This window comes from Mercurialis annua, linkage group LG1-X (genome assembly GCF_937616625.2).
Source record: "Mercurialis annua linkage group LG1-X, ddMerAnnu1.2, whole genome shotgun sequence".
Taxonomy (NCBI): domain Eukaryota; kingdom Viridiplantae; phylum Streptophyta; class Magnoliopsida; order Malpighiales; family Euphorbiaceae; genus Mercurialis; species Mercurialis annua.
This window is the reverse complement of record NC_065570.1, coordinates 70,234,731-70,249,954: the sequence shown is the minus strand read 5'-3', so window position 1 is coordinate 70,249,954 and position 15,224 is coordinate 70,234,731. Positions and strand designations below refer to the sequence as shown.

Below are 15,224 nucleotides of genomic sequence, written 5' to 3'. Positions count from 1 at the left end.
AAAGTTGATAGAAATGACTTTTTTACAAGGTCAGGGTATAAACGAAAAAAAAGTTTAAGGTGAGGTTTTTTTAAATAATTAGACCAATTTTTTAAAATGGATTATCGGTCTAAATTCGTTCATTTATGTAATTTGAGAGTTAATTTATTCAAAAATAAAAAATGACGTCTTTAATTAATTAAAATTATTAAGTGTGAGTTATGCACAAGTTTAATTATCAATAAATTCCCAGTGTGGCATTTTCCATAGCAACAACACAAAAAATTCAAGTGCTAATTACTAGGCAAACGATCGAGTTCATCATAGAAGGTAGTTGGCAAAAGGAAGCAAGTCATAATAAATTAGATAAATAAATTTATATTTAATTATTTATGTAAAAAATATAAATTTATTCGTCTAAAAATTTCGCATCAGAATAGCAACATTTTTGTGAGGTCCATAAATCAAGTCTTCCATACATTATCGTGACTTTAATTTTATACATCTTCTGAAACATGACGAGCCACAAGATAATTTTATGATATGATATGAGCCGCATTACTTGACATTTTAAGTCAACATGTAACTTTAATTTTTGTCTATTTTACAAACCAAACATAGCTTAACTACCGACATATAACAGAGTGAAGAGTCTTCCTAATTATTTATTTTTTATATATACTAGCTTTGGTAGTATATTTGTATGTGCTGGAATTGATTAATTAATACATATGGAGTTTCATCTGATTCTCATTTTTACTTTAAGCTTGGTGAGAATTCTTGACCATATAATTTCATGTCTTTGGTTTGATTAAATAAGGGAAATCAAAATTAATTGCTTTGATCATAAACTTAATTGCAGCTTTTTTCTAGTAATGGTGCTCTGCCAGAAGAGATGTACTGGAAATCCAAGTTGCCCAACACTCCATTGCCAAAAGCTCTTCAAGAACTTTTGCAGCCTACTGGTTAGTATTGCATCTTCTCCTTTTTCTTTTTTTCTTTTACACTATATACTATAATTATATGTAGTTACGAATTATGTCCTGCTAGAAAACAACGAATTACCAACAGAAGTTTCCGACGGATTTAAAATCATTCACTAATTGTTTAATTCGTGATAGAATCGATCTCAACAGATGTAGATTCTAACAATTTTTGACAGAATTCGTCGGCAAATTAAGAAGGCGCCAAAAATCACCGACATAGTTTCTGTTGCTAATTAACCGCATGTCAGTCCTGAATTCACAGGATAAGTGTTCAAAATGAGTCATGCTTTCCCGACGAATTTTTTCACAAGCGAAAATTCATGACGAATTTGGCTGTTTTCCTGTCTAAAATATCTGGAATCCGGTTTATTCTAGTAGTATGTGCTTTTTGCAAGTAAGATTCATGTAACACAGTAACTTGGTGTTAATTAATTTGCTGGAAACTGCAGGAAATATAAGTAGTTTTGCTGAAGTAAAGCTTATTATGGATGGAAATGAAGGATTTAGAGCAACCTATGGAATTGGATATCGAATTTCAAAATTGAAAACATTCTCCGGAAATGATATTATGCACAATGACACTATCACATACTTTTTATACAATCACCTTCATCCTAATCAAAGGATGAAACTTATTTTCACTAAATCCATAAAAGAATCCAAATTTTTGCCTCATCAAATTGCTGAATCCATACCCTTTTCAACCAAAAAAACACAGCAAATTTTGGATTATTTTTCAATAAAACCAACTTCAGAAGAAGCTCATATTATAAAACAAACAATTAAACAATGCGAAGCACCAAACGTTTTAGGAGAAGACAAATACTGTGCTACTTCTTTTGAATCGCTAGTAGATTTCGTCACCGCCAAACTCGGCTCAAACATTACGGCATTTTCAAACGAGGTAGAAGAAGAAAATAAGAAGCAGGAGTATACAATTTTAAAGGATATCAAAATGATAGGAGACAAGCAAATAGTATGTCACAAGCTGAGATACAAATATGCGGTATTTTATTGCCATGCAATTAGCGCCACGAAGGCTTATATGGTTCCGATGGTGGGCGACGATGGATCAAAAGCAAAAGCAATTGTTGTCTGTCATTTTGATACATCAGCTTGGAACTCTGATCATCTTGCCTTTCAAGTCCTTAATATGAAGCCAGGAGGATCTCCAATATGTCACTTCCTTAATACTGATACAATTGTTTGGGTACCTGTTTAATTTAAGGCCTAATGTCTTAAAAAAACCCCGACCTTTTAGCCTCTTTTCAATCATACCCTGACGTTGAAAATTTGTCAATTTTACCCTATTTTGCATTTTTGTGTTTCAATTGTACCCTGAAAAATTAAATTAACGTCTTTTGCATTTGGAAATTTGTTTAAAACATTCTCCATGTCTCGCATATATTGATTGTATATTTTTAAAATTTATTTAAATTTAGTTAAATTAATTAAGAATTTAAATTAGTGTTAATTTGATTATGGGTTTTAGTTAGTTTTTAAAAATAAAGGACTTATTTGTAATTTTTTAAATAAAAAAAAAATTAATTTCATGTTTAGACTTAATTAATTGAATGATTTCATCATTTAAGTAAAAAAATTAACAAAAATTAAAATATTGGGGTACAATTGAAAACGGAAATTCAAAAGTGGGTAGAATTGACAAATTTTCAACGTCGGGGTGGAATTGAAAAAAAGTTTATAACTAAGAGAAATTTGCTATAGTATCCCGTGACAAAAAATGTAACCTTGTGATGAAACTAAGTGATGTATTATTGTGTCATTAGTACAGTTATAGTTTATTTTTGTACTGATCTGTCGGTCATTTCCGTTTTGAAATTCATGTTAGTGTATAATAACGGGACAACAATATGTTAAATCGTGGGTTCACTTCCTTCCATATGCGCTCTCCCTTTCCAACTAAAAAAAATAGTACTCATTTAAGGAGTAATATGGTAATTTTCTATGTTCCCGGTTTATCATGGTTATAAATAGGCTTAATCATCAAAAAAACCCTCACCTTTTAACCCCTTTTTCAGTTGCACCCTGACGTTGCAATTTTGTCAGTTGCACCCTAATTTTTGGGTTTCAATTCCACCCTCAAAATCAAATTGGACTTTTTTTCACTCGGGAAAAATTCATAAAAACCCTTATAAAGTACTCGTTTGAACTCTTTTCCATATAAAAAGTTAAAAATGGATGACTTATTTTAACTTTTTTCAAATGAAAAAGAGATCATGAATTTAGTACTTAAGAGTGGAATTGAAAACTAAAGGTGTGAATTAAGGTGCAACTGACAAAATTGCAATGTCAGAGTACATTTGAAAAGAAGCTAAAAGGTGGGGGTCTTTTTGGTGATTATACCTTATAAGTAAATAAAGATTATAGATATATATAAAAACAATTTTTATGTTCCCCCACCTCATCTGTAGCTAATCATATTACAATATATCATAAAATGTGTGAAAAAAGTTAATTATTTTCATCATTTTAATATTGTGTTATAATATGATTGATTATATTTAAGAATTTCTCGATAGATAAATGTATTTACTTTTTAAAATATTAAACTCAAAAACAGAAGAGTTTAAATGAATATCAAGAATTTAATTCAACCATACACTATATTAATATTCAATCTATGTCAAATTATTTCTATGGAAGTTCAGCATTAACTGCTGAACTAGAGAGCTAGCGCAGTTTTTCAATCCAACGCATAAGACAGGCAGGGCAAGCCTACCTATTTCTTTAATTAAGTTACTTCTAACTTTCTTGTTTTACATTTATCTTCCAGGGAGATTCTAACCTAGGAAGGGATCTATGATAAAATTAAATTTATATGTAAAAGTATTATAGCCCCGTACGTCAATTTTGCAGGTCACAATAATTATATTTAAGCAGAAAATAAAAAAGACGAAGAGTTTAACTATAAAACTGAAATATAATTTAATACCTTCAGTTATTTTATAAATTTAGTCTATATTTAGAAAAAAAAAAGTCATAGCTTTGTTGCAGTAATAAAAATAAGTTAAAATAACATACAAATTTCATAAAATTAATTATATAATTTCTTAAATCTAATGACTTTATCTTCGATGAACTAATTTATCAGAAAAATAAGTTATGGTAACAACTGCTCCCTCCGTTCCACTCTAATTGACAAAATAACTAAATTACAATAACCAATACAAACTAATAAATGACATAGATAGTTACTTCTATACCCCTCTATTGATAATGGAGCTAATTAATACTATTAGTATGTTAGTCAAATTCTCATTAAATATTCACCATTTTTCCATAAAAAGTTTAAATTTAAATGAGGGTAAAGATGGAAAGTTAAAGAAAAAAATTATAGTTAAGTTAGTTTTGTCAATTAGAATGGGACACCAAAAACTCCATATTTTGTCAATTAGAGTGGGACGGAGGGAGTATTTATTAGAACCTTTATTGTTTTATTTACTATTTAGATGTAATTATCAAAATTAATAAAATTGACGAATCAGACTGCAGAAATTATTTTCTAGAAATATTTTAATTAACTTGATCATAATTATAGATGTATAAAGTTATTTTACTAATAAAAATATGTGTAAGAGCTTTTCTTTTCATTCAATTCAAGGAAGGGCATGATTAGATATACTATGAGATTCTTCGTTTTCTAAACTTTAACCGGTTAAGTAATTTTTTTAGAATATTGTCATGTCATTTAGAAAAATATTACAATTGACTCCCTTATTTTCATTAAATTTTTAATTTTATATATTATATATAAAAAATATTTTGGCCCCTTAGTTTCTTCTAGCAGTAAGAAGTTTCCTATACGGACAAAATACAAAATGAATTGCATTGTAAAATCCGTTAAACTGTTATTCTTCGATGTTCCTAATCCTTCCACCAACATATTCCTAGTCTCTCCTCAGCATGCAATTCATTTCTCTTCTTATTTTTATACAGCAGCAACAGATGACCTGATAATTTAATCTACTTTCTATTTCCATTTTCCGTCAAAATCAAAACTTCAACATCCATGTCAAGTTCAAGTTCAGGTGTAAATCATAATCCTGTAGAGTATGTTCACTCAATTTCCCAAGCAGGAAGGCTTCTTCCTTCAGCTAGCCAATGGAAAACCAACTCTAACTATGATTCCCTTCCTTCTCCCTACTCTAAATCTTTCGAATACGAGCTTCTTATTTCTGATAAAAAGTACTTCAATCGATTTCTTTGCATTTCAGTCACCGTAGTTTTGCTCATAGTAGCTATCGTTTTATTAGTACATTTCTTGCCTCACAAGAATCAGCGCCATGGAAGGTCCAAGAATCTGACACTTGCTCTGAGCCAGGCTCTCTTGTTCTTTGACGCCCAGAAATGTAATGTTTTCTGTGCTTTATTTTCTTTTTAGCTCAACTGACCAAAATTGCATTACTAAAGTTTCCGTACCAAATTATTTTCAGGTTGATATGATTCATTAAAATGTTTGCTTATGCAGCTGGAAATTATCCCAGCAATAGTCCTGTGAAATTCAGAGGAGATTCGGGATTGCAGGATGGAGACTCTGTACCTGGTGGCCTTGTGGGTGGCTTCTATGATTCTGGCAATAATATCAAGTTCAGTTTCACAACGGCTTACACCATTACCCTCTTAAGTTGGACTGTGATCGAGTATCATCAGAAATATTCTGAAATAGGTGAACTTGATCATGTTAAGGACATTATCAGGTGGGGAAGTGATTATTTGCTTCAGGTTTTTGTTCCACCAAATTCGAGTTCAGATTCCATTACAATATATTCTCAGGCAAGATACGTTTACATCCAAGTTTCATGATAATTTTACATTTTGATTCTATTATATTCAAACACTAAATGAAAAAGATGAATAGTTTAACTGTAACATATATTTTAGAAAGAAAATTCATGATTTCTATGAAATTTTCTCCAGTTATGGACTAATTTACTATAAAATAAGGTCAGGGACTAAAATAAAGTTTATTTTTATAAGTTAGAATCTTCATCTTTTTTATTTGTTGTTCGAATATAATAAAGCTGCTGTTCAAACTTACAATTTTTTTTAGTCATATATATTTACCAAATTCGTTATAGTTTTGGATATATTAAGTCATTTTGCCTTTATAATATTCTTAAGTGGCCTTAATTGGAAAGTTAATGAATCATTAATTCTATGTTGAAAGTATAGGTTGGAGGTGATAATGATAGAAATTGCTGGCAAAGACCTGAAGATATGAGCTATACAAGGCCTGTTTCATCTTGTAATAGCACAGCTTCTGATCTAGCAGGAGAAATCGTGGCAGCATTATCAGCAGCATCAATAGTGTTTGAAGAAGATAATGCTTACTCGAAACAACTAGTCGAAACAGCCGAGATTTTGTTTAAGGCTTCAACTAAGAATGATATGGATCATGGACAAGGAACTTATACGAGTTCTGAAACTTGTGGAGGACAGGCAAGAATGTTTTATAGCTCATCGGGTTTCAAAGATGAACTGCTCTGGGGAGGAACTTGGTTGTTCTTTGCTACTGGGAATAATTCTTATCTACAGTATGCTATGGATCATTTTCGAGCAGCAGAGGAAGAGGAAACAATGTCTGAGAAAGGAATTTTCTCTTGGAACAACAAGCTTACTGCTAATCTGGTAAACTCTTAAAACAAAACAAAATTTTGTATCAGAATTATAATAGGTGTGTATGGATACTATTGATTGAGCAATCAATATGCAGATTCTGATGGCGAGAATTCTATACTTTCGCGATCTGGGTTTTCCGTTTGGAGAAGGATTAGGATCTTCATCAAATGCCACAAATTTACTCATCTGTTCTTATCTTTCGCAGGAATCATTTGATCGAACATCAGGTATATATAGAATTGAAATTCCATGACCAAGCAAAGTTTCCTTTTATTTTTTTATGATGTCCTGTGTAATCAATTTCTTGATTCAGGTGGACTAATACTCTTAAATCCTGATGATCATGATGGACCGATCAAGTTTGCTGCAACAGCATCTTTCCTCTCTAAACTATATAGTGACTATCTTGAACTTCAACTAAGATCAGGAATCAAATGCAATTCTGATGACTTTTCCCTTGAAATGTTGAGAAATTTCGCCAGGTCTCAGGTATAGCATAATGCAACAAAATATTGAACATTAGATATTCGGGTAATTGATCCTGACCATCACTATACTTTCAGAAAATTTCATTTCAGTCATTGAAGAATTTTTATTTTCATTTCAATCATTAAACTTCAATTTTTTTTCATAGGGAGGTATTCTGGCCTCTTTTTGTAAACGTGGCTCTCTTTTATCATCAGAACTTTCCATGTCATTTATTTTTGACAGATCAGCAAATCATGTCTGCCTAATATTTAATTCCACAGTGTCCCACTGTACAAAGTTGAATAACGGGCAAATTTGTTCCCCAATTCCTAATTTTCAAAGAACCCTAATTTTCAAAAACAAAAACCCAGGTGATGAAACATTTATAATTCTTCTTTAATCTCCTTAATAACCTTCCTAATTTTTAACTTAGCCCTAATTTACCGCAAAAACTAATAACAGGTTTATAAACCACAAAATTAGCAACAACTTACAATATTTGGGGCCTCTTATTCCACTAACACGATGGAGCCAGCGAAAACCATGGCTTCAATTGATGCTTCCATGTCGCAAATCTTCCTTTCCTTCAATGGTAGACGACGACCTCGCGCCCTTTGGTGACAGTAAATCGTCAAATTCACTTTACTGCTACTGCTCGCTGGTTTGAAGTGAAGAAGGAATTATACTAGGGTTAACGAGATGAGCCGATGAGGAAAGGAAGAAGATTAAATGTCAAAAAAGAAAAAAAAATTAACCCATTATTTTGTGGAAGGGTTAATGATCAGTGAATGGCCACGGTGGAAACAATTCAATAAAATATTAGGCTGACATGGCTCGCTGATTTGTCAAAAATAAATGACATGGAAAGTTCTAATGATAAAAGAGAGCCACGTTTGCAAAAAGAGGCCAGAATACCTCCCGGTGAAAAAAGATTAAAGTTTAATGATCGAAATGAAAAAAATAATTCTTCAATGACTAAAATAAATTTTTTTGAAAAAATAGTGATGGTCAGAATCAATTACCCTTAGATATTCTTCTATGTTACATAAAAATTTCTCCATTCTTATGTTTTGGCATTTCATTTCTGTAAAATGTTTTTGAAACTCTAAAACTCTATAGTTGTTTCCGTTTGGATATTTCCATTTTCGTGCTACCACAGAGGTCCTGGCATTGTTCCTATTATTTTTTCAACTCCATTTCATTTTTCAGGTAAATTATATTTTAGGAGATAATCCTAGAAAAATGAGCTACATGGTTGGGTTCGGAAACCATTATCCGACCCATGTTCATCACCGGGCTGCCTCGATCCCGTGGGACGGTCGAAGCTACAGTTGTCAAGAGGGAGAAAGATGGTTGCAGTCTAAAGATCAAAACCCTAATATCCTCTATGGTGCCATGGTTTCAGGACCGGATAACTTTGAAAATTTCCTCAACGAAAGAGATCAACCACGGTTCACTCAACCAAGTCTAGCTAGCAATGCAGGTCTAGTTGCAGCACTTGTGGCCCTTCATGACTCAAATGTCTTTAGTTTAGGCATAGACCCAAATGGAATTTTTCAAAAGATTGATTCTCCTTGAAAGTGAAAGGAACAGAGATTACAGATTCTGAATGCTAAGTGTAACTGTTTGGTCAAGAATTGCAAATTCTTGACATTTTTTAAGCTCAAAACTTTCAAGAATATGTAGGCTTGTTAAATATGAACATTAATATATCCATTAGATGCTTGAAGAAAAGAAACTTAGCTCATTTCACACCAAAAAGTCATATTTACATGGAAAGAAAATGAGGTTTTAGGTAATCTATTATAAAAGAAGAACTAAAAGTCATCTTCAGGATTGTGATATTTGTGAGAAGAAGTTTCTACACGTTTTTTGCCTTCTTTAAGTAGACTTCATTTTATCCAACCTGTAATGTGTCTGCAAAAATTGGAAACAGTTAATCAACAAACTAAAAGACAGCGATGAATTTATAATACGGAAACGCTGATTGAAAAATACGAAACTGAAAGCGGGTGAAACGGTATTTTTACAAGAGTAATCTTGTAAATATAGTGTTTCAGAGTTGCAGAAGCAGTTTCATTTCTGAAACGTAAGACTAGATAAATTTCCGTTCGGTATAGCTCAGGGGCTTACTATAACGGAGTGATTCTCTTCAAGAATTGGTGCAAGTAACGAAAGAAATGTTTCCACATCTTGTGCAAGTTCATCACAGGTTTCATCTTTTGGCTTAAGGAGATTAAGTAAGGTTTTGGTATCAGGAATTAATTTAAGAGCTATCTGCAATACAAAGTATCTAATTAATTCAAAATTTAAGCTAAATTAGTGTAATGCTAATTTAATAAAATAGTAACAATACTTTAAACGCAGCGTATGAAATCCATCCATGCCATGGCTTTAAGGTGATACTGTAACAATCTTCCACCGCTTGCTCCATTTCCTCACCAGGATCCATCACTAATCTTTGTAATAAAGCAGCTGTAAAATCCAATGATCTGAGGAAACAAAAGTAAATTAAAAGCACAATAACACAATAATTGAAGAAGGGCAAAACACAAAGGATGTGATAATTAATGGATTAAAATCTAAGTAGTGTCAAACTTTTGCCATATGTTTCAATTTAGTCAAAACTTTATTTTGAATTGAAATGGTACCAAGATTTCTATTTTTATTTCAGGCAATGGTAGCTTATCATTTTTCGATCTAATATGGTGAACGAGCGGTATCGAACTTTCTCCATATATATAGTTGGCTTATCCTCTAAAAAAAACCCTCACCTTTTAGCCCTAATTTGTTTGCACCCTCATCTTGGAAAATCTTCAATTCCACTTTTTGTTTTTCAATTGCATCCTTAAAGTACTAAATTGATCTCTTTTCACTAAAAAAATTCAAATCAATACTTTATATTTTAATCCATATTTTAGATGGTCCCCGATGTTAAAATTTAAACAAAAAATCCACATTCACTAAAATTTTAAAAGTTAATAAATTTCGTACTAAATATAAATCAATAAAAAATTTAAAAATTACTTTTTAAAATATAAAATTAAATTTAAATTTTAAATCGAACCATATCTCACCGCAAAATTAATTTAATTAAATTTTATATTATTTTCAATTTAAATTTAATTTAAAAAAAAAATCTGACGGTGGCTCAAGGAAGAACAACAGCCCAGGGTGTTCTTCAACAGCCCTAGCTGTTCTTCCTTGAGAAGAACAACCCCGAGGCTGTTCTTGAAGGAAGAACATCCCAGATCTGGGCTATTCCAGATCGGGATTGTTCTTCCTTCAAGAATACCACGATTTTTCATTGATTTTTTTGTTTTTGTTAAAAAAATTAATTTTGCGCAACTAAAACGATAAGGTTGAATAAAAGTTGATGTGATATTTAGTAGTTTTTGAAATATTTTTTAGGGAAAATATTGAGGATTATTTAGAATATGGATTAAAAATAAAGTACTTTAAGGGTGCAATTGAAAGACAAAAGGTGAAAATTTGGACAAAATTAGAGATTTTACAAAATAAGGGTGCAAACGAATTGAGGCTAAAAGTTGGGGTGTTTTCTGAGGATAAGCCTATATATTTCAATAGTACCCAAAATTTAATTTTGATTTCAGATTACTTTTTAATTTGATATGGTAACCGAATTAAGAATATTCTTTGAATATACTACCGTGTCAATGGTCATGTCAGTCGCCATCTGACATGGCGTCTTCTTCGATTTGAAATAAAAGATAATTTCTTTTGTTTGAGTATGAGATGTCCTGAACGGATTCCAACTATAAAACGACATCTTAAATCTTACACATCTAGACTAATTTCCAGTCGAGCCGGGTAGGTCCCTTTCGGAAGGCAAAACTCAGGCCCCAAGTTTTAAACGGCTGCATACGTGAGTATGATTCAAACCCGTAACCTCACTTAAATTAGAAGAGCGCCTTATCAACTCATATGCGCTTGGGGTTAATAAAGGATAATTTTTTTTGATACCATTTTAAAAAGAATTGAGGTTTTGGAACCAAATTATTAAAACATAAAATAAAAATTGGTACGCTGGATCCCTTAACCGGATTAATTCACTGCTAATTAACAATGAAATTTTGTTTATTTAATATGAAAGGCAGTATAAACTAAAGTTAGAGGCATGTCTGGTACCTGGTAAGCCAAACAAAGGCTTTACTAGAGCTTGCACCCGTTCTTGCATTGCCATCAGTATACTCTTTCTTCAAAATCTCAACTAAATTTGAATATAAAGATGGATCAGAATCACATTGCATCTCTAATCTCTGTGGACAACATAACAAACAAACCAAATGTTCAATTATTTAGCATATAATATGACAAAATACGGGTCGTTTTCAGGATGGTAAGATGTCGAGTTTGGAAGTGATTACTATCAAATGACAGATGACAAAAAAGTCCAGTCTGATCAAGAGAATGGAGGCAAAAAAGCAATGTCATGCGAGGGTGTTTAAGTCATAAAACAGAAACAAAAGTCAAGAAACTGAGTGATGAAAAAAGATAAAAACTCAGCTTTGGAATTTTCATCAACTCTTTACCTGAACATTTTGGTAGATGTCTTGTCTGAGAACCGCCATTGTCGGGCCTATTTTATCTTCATAACAAAACACAGAAAGCCAACAAATTCATCAATCATGCTCAGACTGAAACTATATAAAAAGTTGATATAATAATAGAAGAAAAAAAACTGACCAAGAAGCTGAATAAGCAAATTGCAGAGATATAAAAAAGGCCTTGTTGGTAAATAAGCACCATCATCAGTCTCATGAATACTCTTAAGCTGAATCAACAAGCTCAGCTCTTCAATGCCGGATTTTAACTCTGATTCTTTCTCCATTTCTCTTTTCCTCTTCATCTAAACTTTCTTCTTGTTTTTCTCTCTGTCTCAATATATACAGTAATATATTGTTTAGACTTGCAAGAAACAAAGAGTTTGATCCAATGGCAGTCTAAACACAAGTTTATAATTGGATAAGATGTAGCTTCACTTAATTAAATTCCAGCTCTAATCTCTATATAATTATAAGATTTGCATCAGATTTTGTTTTTATAAAATTATTTTTCTTCTGTAAGACACTGATGTTGACATTAAATTTGACCTTGGAGTTATCTAACGTACCTATCATTTTAATTTTTTATAACAAGTGTAGAATTTTTATAGGTTTTTTGCTGAGCTTTGGGGTTGATCTCAACCATTCATTTAAGATCATTGTCTGCTTTTTTTTCAATAACTTATTTCCAGTACTGTACATGCATATTATATTGCCTTCGTTACAACATACATTATGTAATTTCGTTTACTTGACGAAAATTTATATTATAATTTTATCATAATTATAGAAGGTGAGATTTAGTGCAGTCAATTAAGTTCTCTTTTTAAATACTTTTTTTCTATTATTTTATTTACAGATAATCAATTTAGTTTATAATTTTTTGTCACAAGTATGACTAATTCTATAAAAATTAAGAATATTTTAAGTATTTGAAAAAAAAAGAATATTTTAAGTATATCAAACATCTTTATTTTTATTTCTAACTAAATTTTATAAAATTCATTTAAATTAAAAGCACAAGTAAAAAAATAATCATTTTTTAACAATATAGGAAAGGATAACGGATTTCACTTATTTTCTTCGTTTGTGTTAAAAGGAGTAAAGGAATTCGAAGGAAAAATCTATAAGACATTACTCAGTTTGGGTTCATGTATGTAATTCTTTTTTAACATTAAATTTCTGTATTTTTACAGATTGAATCTCTATATTTTTTATTTTTATTAAAAGTATATTTTTGCGTTAATACGTGTATACAAATACAACTTGTCACCAATGCAAAAATATATTTATACTTTCATTTATAGAGTTTGAGTTTTTGTAATTTTAATTTTATCAAAACATGCATCCCTTTCATTTCATCAATATTAAATTCATATATATCTGCTTTATATTATTCCAATCTGCATTTTTACCATAAAAAATTAAAATGTGAAGAAATATATAGAGTATATTTGAACCATTCTCCGCTCTAATTTAAATAAATAGCTATAGTTAAACTGAAATTTGAGAAATATGTTAAAATTGAGGATTTTAAAAGGGGAGAATATAAATAAAAAAAGTAAAAAATGGGGAGTAATTTTTGGATGATTTAGCCTTTATTTTATCAATATTAAGTCCGAGTTTCTTAAAAAAATATATATATATATATATTAAACTGATAAAATTTAATGTTATGATACATTTGGCAAATAAATTATAATTATAAATCAATAAATTTATTTCGTCTAAATTATTATGTCCTAAATATTCTTAGCATATCAATTGAAAGCATAATTCTCTTGTTGATCGAGACATGTGTTAGGTCTCAAATATATATCTATTGATAAATTTAGTAATCTATAAAGATACTTATCGATGGATACACTTAATCCTACCTTGAAATTCGGCTCATTTTTTCTAGATAGAATGAAATGAATGCTAATGATCAAATGATAGAATTCGGTCAGCTGTTTGACAATCAAGGGCATCAACCAACTTATCATGAAATTTTAAGTATATTATAATTAACAGTTTACTATCTTTTATTTTAAAAGTATACTTAATGATCTCTCAGTTTCAATTCTGTTAACTATTGGACTCCTCCGTTATTTTGACATTTATTTTAAAACTATTTAATACCTCACTTTTAATTTCGTGAACAATTTGGTCTTTCACTTTTAATTTTATTAAACAGTTTGGTACCTCACTTTTAAACGATTTGGTACTTCAGTTTGAGTTCCGTTAAACGGTTTAATCCCTCAAATTAACGGAAGGGTTTCTCTGTTAACAGAAAAAACTGAAAAACTATTAAATAAACTTTTAAAATAAAAGATATCAAACTATTAATTATGATATATTTCAGAGACCTCAACGTAATTTGCTCAATTTTTTTATATGTTATTGTGCTTTGATTAAACAACACTTATAAATACAATTTTCTTTGTCAACAAAGGACGTCTAGTTTTAATGAAATTCATCTCCGCAAATATGATATTGTGTTACTGTATGTACGATTTCGCATTCTATTTCTATATAAAAGTTTAAAATATGAATTTTTTTGGATCGTGGGACCGTCACGCAATTATATTCATAGCCTCACTTATAGTGGAGGGAAGCTATTGTTACAAATGCCAAGAGAGATACCGGAAGCTGTGGTTATAAATGCCAAGAGAAATATCAAAAAACTAAAATTAAATTTTCTCTCAATTGAATTGAAAAACTATCAATCTATCACCATTTACAAACTGTATTTTATCTTGCAGGTCTCCGCCAAAAGTCAATTTCCATCATTCATTAATAAATTTGTTCTTATTAGATATATATACCATATATAAAAGCACGGATGGAAGGAGGAGAAATAAATTTACCGAATAATCCTTTATAATTTATTATTAAATAAAAAGTTTATAGTCATTAATTAATTAATATTTAATTAATCATTATATTATAATTAGAGTATTAATTAGGATAGAATTGTATCATAATGTAATTTATCTATTTAATTTTTGGCAAAATATTGCTAATTTAATATGAAAAATAGCTAAATTATTCCCTATTTAGTTTTTAGAGAGGATTTCAATTAGCTGAAATTAAATTACCACCGTAATATTTCAAATTAATATGATTATTATCTAATGTTTCAAATTCGTTTGATCATCCCTAATGTCTTTAAAGACTACAAATTATAGTATATAGAGGAAATATAGAAGAATTATAGAAGACTTATTAAAGAAAGTAGTACTAAACTATTAACATTATTGGTTGGTAGTTATGCAGTCATAACCCATACATGTTGGGATGAATCACACCGCCCTATCTTGAACTTGATATGTGCTTACATTAGTTGACATGCTTATCTTGATAAGTTCTTACATTATAAGAGATGCTTCTAATAACCTTCTCTAATTAATGCATAAACAATCTCCTAAATTTCCTCCATTTTCCTTCGATACACACCAATCATCAATGGCGGACTTAGACTTCGTTTATAGAATGAACAAAATTGTACAAAATGAATAGAATTGGTAAAATAAAAAAATTAAGGTAGGCAAACATTATATTTTAAAGTGTAAAAACTATAGTATTTAATTACATATTAATATTT

At 30.3% G+C, this 15,224-nt stretch overlaps 3 protein-coding genes across 3 annotated transcripts; 2 read left to right on the top strand and 1 right to left on the bottom strand.

Moving 5' to 3' along the window:
* Window positions 1–575: 575 nt before the first annotated feature.
* Window positions 576–2,775, top strand: LOC126678959 (BURP domain-containing protein 5-like). The gene is made up of 3 exons (XM_050373883.2): window positions 576–749; window positions 842–944; window positions 1,415–2,775. The coding sequence occupies exons 1-3, from the start codon at window positions 711–713 to the stop codon at window positions 2,185–2,187; spliced, it is 915 nt and encodes a 304-aa protein (XP_050229840.1). The 5' UTR covers window positions 576–710; the 3' UTR covers window positions 2,188–2,775.
* Window positions 2,776–4,705: 1,930 nt separating this feature from the next.
* LOC126666113 (endoglucanase 21-like) lies at window positions 4,706–8,752 on the top strand. Its single transcript, XM_056104371.1, has 6 exons — window positions 4,706–5,335; window positions 5,455–5,780; window positions 6,159–6,614; window positions 6,700–6,832; window positions 6,919–7,094; window positions 8,283–8,752. The coding sequence occupies exons 1-6, from the start codon at window positions 4,996–4,998 to the stop codon at window positions 8,649–8,651; spliced, it is 1,800 nt and encodes a 599-aa protein (XP_055960346.1). The 5' UTR covers window positions 4,706–4,995; the 3' UTR covers window positions 8,652–8,752.
* A 51-nt stretch (window positions 8,753–8,803) lies between these two features.
* LOC126666114 (glycolipid transfer protein 3) lies at window positions 8,804–12,098 on the bottom strand. Its single transcript, XM_050359070.2, has 6 exons — window positions 11,781–12,098; window positions 11,627–11,682; window positions 11,223–11,353; window positions 9,430–9,565; window positions 9,207–9,350; window positions 8,804–8,990 (listed from the first exon to the last, which is right to left on the bottom strand). Exons 1-6 carry the CDS (start codon window positions 11,941–11,943, stop codon window positions 8,955–8,957), a joined length of 666 nt encoding a protein of 221 aa, XP_050215027.1. The 5' UTR covers window positions 11,944–12,098; the 3' UTR covers window positions 8,804–8,954.
* Window positions 12,099–15,224: the final 3,126 nt, after the last annotated feature.

Bases quoted from the DNA above. Each gene is read 5' to 3' on its own strand.
- LOC126678959 (XM_050373883.2), top strand. From the start codon at position 711: ATGGAGTTTCATCTGATTCTCATTTTTACTTTAAGCTTG. The intron at 750-841 runs GTGAGAATTCTT...ACTTAATTGCAG, and splicing joins TCATTTTTACTTTAAGCTTG to CTTTTTTCTAGTAATGGTGC. The intron at 945-1,414 runs GTTAGTATTGCA...TGGAAACTGCAG, and splicing joins AGAACTTTTGCAGCCTACTG to GAAATATAAGTAGTTTTGCT.
- LOC126666113 (XM_056104371.1), top strand. From the start codon at position 4,996: ATGTCAAGTTCAAGTTCAGGTGTAAATCATAATCCTGTAGAGTATGTT. The intron at 5,336-5,454 runs GTAATGTTTTCT...TTGCTTATGCAG, and splicing joins GTTCTTTGACGCCCAGAAAT to CTGGAAATTATCCCAGCAAT. The intron at 5,781-6,158 runs GTTTCATGATAA...TTGAAAGTATAG, and splicing joins CAAGATACGTTTACATCCAA to GTTGGAGGTGATAATGATAG.
- LOC126666114 (XM_050359070.2), bottom strand. From the start codon at position 11,943: ATGAAGAGGAAAAGAGAAATGGAGAAAGAATCAGAGTTAAAATCCGGC. The intron at 9,566-11,222 runs GTACCAGACATG...TTGTTTCCTCAG, and splicing joins GCCTTTGTTTGGCTTACCAG to ATCATTGGATTTTACAGCTG. The intron at 8,991-9,206 runs GTAAGCCCCTGA...CAATTTTTGCAG, and splicing joins AAGAGAATCACTCCGTTATA to ACACATTACAGGTTGGATAA.